The 3,549-nt window shown below is 45.0% G+C and overlaps 1 protein-coding gene across 1 annotated transcript; it reads left to right on the top strand.

Annotated features, from left to right (window-relative positions):
- Nucleotides 1–612: 612 nt before the first annotated feature.
- Nucleotides 613–3,542, top strand: LOC136485022 (uncharacterized). The gene is made up of 4 exons (XM_066481972.1): nt 613–951; nt 1,270–1,334; nt 2,467–2,665; nt 2,957–3,542. The coding sequence occupies exons 1-4, from the start codon at nt 781–783 to the stop codon at nt 3,443–3,445; spliced, it is 924 nt and encodes a 307-aa protein (XP_066338069.1). The 5' UTR covers nt 613–780; the 3' UTR covers nt 3,446–3,542.
- Nucleotides 3,543–3,549: the final 7 nt, after the last annotated feature.

Here is a 3,549-nt window from a genome sequence, read left to right as displayed (position 1 = left end):
CCCTGCCAATCAAAGTGGCATGTAAAGTCCCAAAAAATAATGGTGGTTGTGTAGATTCAGGGTCTGTTTGTTTGTGTTTTATGTGAGCTTTTGGATGTTTCAATAGCCTAAAAGCTTCCGAAAGCCAAAAGCTAAAAGCTCACTATAGGTTTTTGGTTTATAGGAGTTGTTTGGTTTTTGAAAAGCTTATACTCCCTCTGGTCCAGTTTATAAGGCATTTCATCTATGTCAAGAGTCAAACATATTAAACTTTGAGAATAATTTGGTCAACATTTTTTAACTATTGTTATACAAACTTGATACTATAGGTTCATAATCAAAAGTACTATCCAATAATTATAATTCTATAATAATCATACATAATAAATATATAGACTACACCTTGTAAATCAGATGGAGGGAGTAGTAGTCTAAAAGTGATCATAGATAGAACCCCGTTTTAGAAGGTATTCTATGCCCAACAGAGCCTAAACGATGCATCGCGTCCCTGGGCTAACCTGCCCCAGATGCAACGAGGCCTAAATGAGCCCATGGTTACCTTTTATCAGCGTCAATGGGCCTTTGGATCTCTTTTTCCCAGCGCACGGGCGGCCCACGAACGGATCGGGCACTCCTCTCCATCCCATCAGCTCCACACGCGCACGGAGACCCCACCTCTCTCCTCTCCTCGCCGGCGTTCTGCCGCAATTCGAATTAGAACCTGATTCCTCCCCTCTCCCCTACCTTTCTCTCCCTCACGCGGCGAGCGGAGGCTCGGTGAGGACCGCCCGGATCGACAGGATGCAGCAGAAGCCCGACGACGCCATGGAGGAGGAGGCCGAGGCGGCGCCCAAGGCGGCAGCGGTTACAGGGCCGGAGCTAGGGTTCTGGCTGGCGGCACGACGGCGGCTTGCCCCCGACGACCCGTTCTTCGCCGCTGGAGACCTCGAGCGCGAGCTCCTGGCCAAGCACGTACGTTTTAATCTCCCTTCCCTTTCCCATCCCTTTATCCTGCCTCCCGCTTCAACGCACGCTGATCCCTGGTGGTGCTTGTACGGGTCCTAGTGCTCTGTACTGTAGGGCGGTTGGTCCAGATCCATAGGGTTGAAGTTACGGAGAGCTCTAGCAGTGAATTGATGCTATCCATTCGTGTTCCGTGACCATGATAGAGCACCCTCGATGTTCTGAAATTAGATGCTCCCTTCAGCTTGTCGACTCCTTTCGTTAATTTGTTGTGCAAGGCTTGCACATAATTTCTGCTTACTTTTTGTTCTTTGTTTGCCATGAAAGCTTGCCCTGGATCTCTCTGAAGATGACCGCAACCAGCTTGAGAAGATGGAAGTAGCCAGCACGTGGTAAGAACTTACCTTTGTTGACATTGATGAACCATTGTAGGGACTCTAGTGGAGAACACCATACTTAGCTAATAATTAAGCTGAAATTCTGTCTGGTTTCCATATTATCACTGATAAAAGGCAACTAGAAGTTACTTAGTCAGGCTCCTACTTTTAATGCCTGAGATTAGTGCGGATTATGTTTCTGCATCAGATGCATACATCTGTGGTCTTCATTCACAATACAGTTTCAGCAACGATAACTTGTGGTTGGGTACTAAACTATGGGTTTGTTATATGGGGCCGGGGGGGGGGGGGGGGGGGGGGGGGGGGGTCGGGTCATAATTTGTAAATTGTGATGATACGTAACCATTAGGTCCTGATGCCTGGTAACTGCAGTTTTATGTCCGTTACAATTTAGAGGCTTGGTCTCATATATGACTAATAAAAGAGGGTAAATGGAAGACATGGCACTGCCTACAAGCACCATCCTAACGCACAATCTGCCGGTAGCAGGAAACACAAGGACAAAATAGTTCAGCATGCCAACCTATCCATCCCATAAATGGTGTTAGTGAAGTCGCATCGTTTTCTTCCCTTCTAGAATGCTTGGCGTCTATCAAATACAGCTTGTTCTCTTACTCAAGGATTTAGTCTCTACATCAGCATATTATCTTTATTTCGCACTGCCTTGAGTTTTTGTCTTTTGGGTTCTAAAGCTACATGGACGCTCCTTTGAGGTGTACTCTACATGAACGCTCTCTCATCGACTCATTGTATTATGCTTCTTTTCGCCAAAGGAGCTTCCTACTCCTTGAATTCCCTGTCACTTGTCACATAGGTTGGTCTTACCAACACAGAAGAATATGGAAGTGCCTTCTGTATAACTAGAACCAGACATTGTCTGCTCACCTTCAAGACAGTTGCCTACTGTAACACTGAAGGAAAAGTCTATTTAAAGTTAACCAGAGGCCCTTAGGATAGATTGATGAGGCATGTTTGTCACCAGTTTCAAGGCCAAAAGGCTTCTCATGCAAGACAAGGAATAAACTCTCCTAACATCAAGATGTTGTGTTCTATGCACTGCAGTGAGTACTTTCTCATATTACATTTTTTCCTATTCATTTTCTCATGTGTTTAAAAACTCTTGCAGCACAGTGTTTTGCCCAATTGCCGGTTGTGGTGCCCATCTAGGTTGTCTGGAGGAGTTTGAGGTCCACTATGTCACTCGCCATACTGCTTCATGCTCTGTATGTTCACGAGTTTATCCAACTTCGAGGTTGCTGAGCATCCATGTTTCTGAGACACACGACTCGTATTTCCAAGCAAAAGTTGCCCGTGGTTTTCCAGTGGTAATGGTCATATGTTTGTTTATCAGTTACACAAATGGATTACTTTTACATATTCGCAAATTGTAGAGAAACTTACAGATGAGGATTTCAAGTATAGCGTCTTTTTAGAACGTAGACTGATCAGCTCAAATCATCTGTAATATTAAAATCAGAATCAGTCACCATAGTTTCCTAATACTGCTTATAAGCTTTTTATATAACATTAGCATTGTTTTCTCTGCAAATTTACAGAAGTGCTTTTTAGTCTCACAAATCACCGTGTATCTTGATACCTGCAACTTTTCATAACAGTATGAGTGTTTGGTGGAGGGTTGTGGCATGAAATTGAAGAGTTACAAGAGTCGGCAGCAGCATCTCATTGATAAGCATCAATTTCCCAAATCATTTGAGTTCTTCAAAAAGGCACGGGCCTCCCAACGTCAGCGGCAAAAGTCCCAGAGGAGGCAGACTGCTCACAAGGGTGAAGAGACAAGGGACAATTCAATGGACGTCGATGGAAAAGGTGCAAGGCAAACAAACTGGAGGTATCGGCCGAAGCAACATGCTCATAATGATTTGAAAGAGAGCAAGCAGCAGCATAAGGAGGCCAAGGAGAACGAAATGGATGTCGAACAGAAGATTGATGACCTCACCTCTGCTGTATCGAAGTTGAGCACAGCAGATTCTACGCCTGCAAGCGTAACCTTTGGCCACCGTCGCTCTCGTGGCCTTACGTTTGTGCCAAGGTCAATCAGGCAGAACAAGCAGGCTGCCTCCCAGCTGGAAGCAACAAATGACTAACCACTGTTATTTGGTCTTTTGGTAGTTCCAGAATCTGGCTTGGAGCTATTAACTTTGTATGAATGTTTGATCTTGGGTGTTGTACACGGAAGCTCAGGCTTCCA

This window comes from Miscanthus floridulus, chromosome 10, assembly GCF_019320115.1.
Source record: "Miscanthus floridulus cultivar M001 chromosome 10, ASM1932011v1, whole genome shotgun sequence".
NCBI classification, from domain to species: Eukaryota; Viridiplantae; Streptophyta; class Magnoliopsida; order Poales; family Poaceae; genus Miscanthus; species Miscanthus floridulus.
This window is presented reverse-complemented; position numbering and strand designations above follow the sequence as displayed.

Bases quoted from the DNA above. Each gene is read 5' to 3' on its own strand.
- LOC136485022 (XM_066481972.1), top strand. From the start codon at position 781: ATGCAGCAGAAGCCCGACGACGCCATGGAGGAGGAGGCCGAGGCGGCG. The intron at 952-1,269 runs GTACGTTTTAAT...TTGCCATGAAAG, and splicing joins GCGAGCTCCTGGCCAAGCAC to CTTGCCCTGGATCTCTCTGA. The intron at 2,666-2,956 runs GTAATGGTCATA...TTTTCATAACAG, and splicing joins TTGCCCGTGGTTTTCCAGTG to TATGAGTGTTTGGTGGAGGG.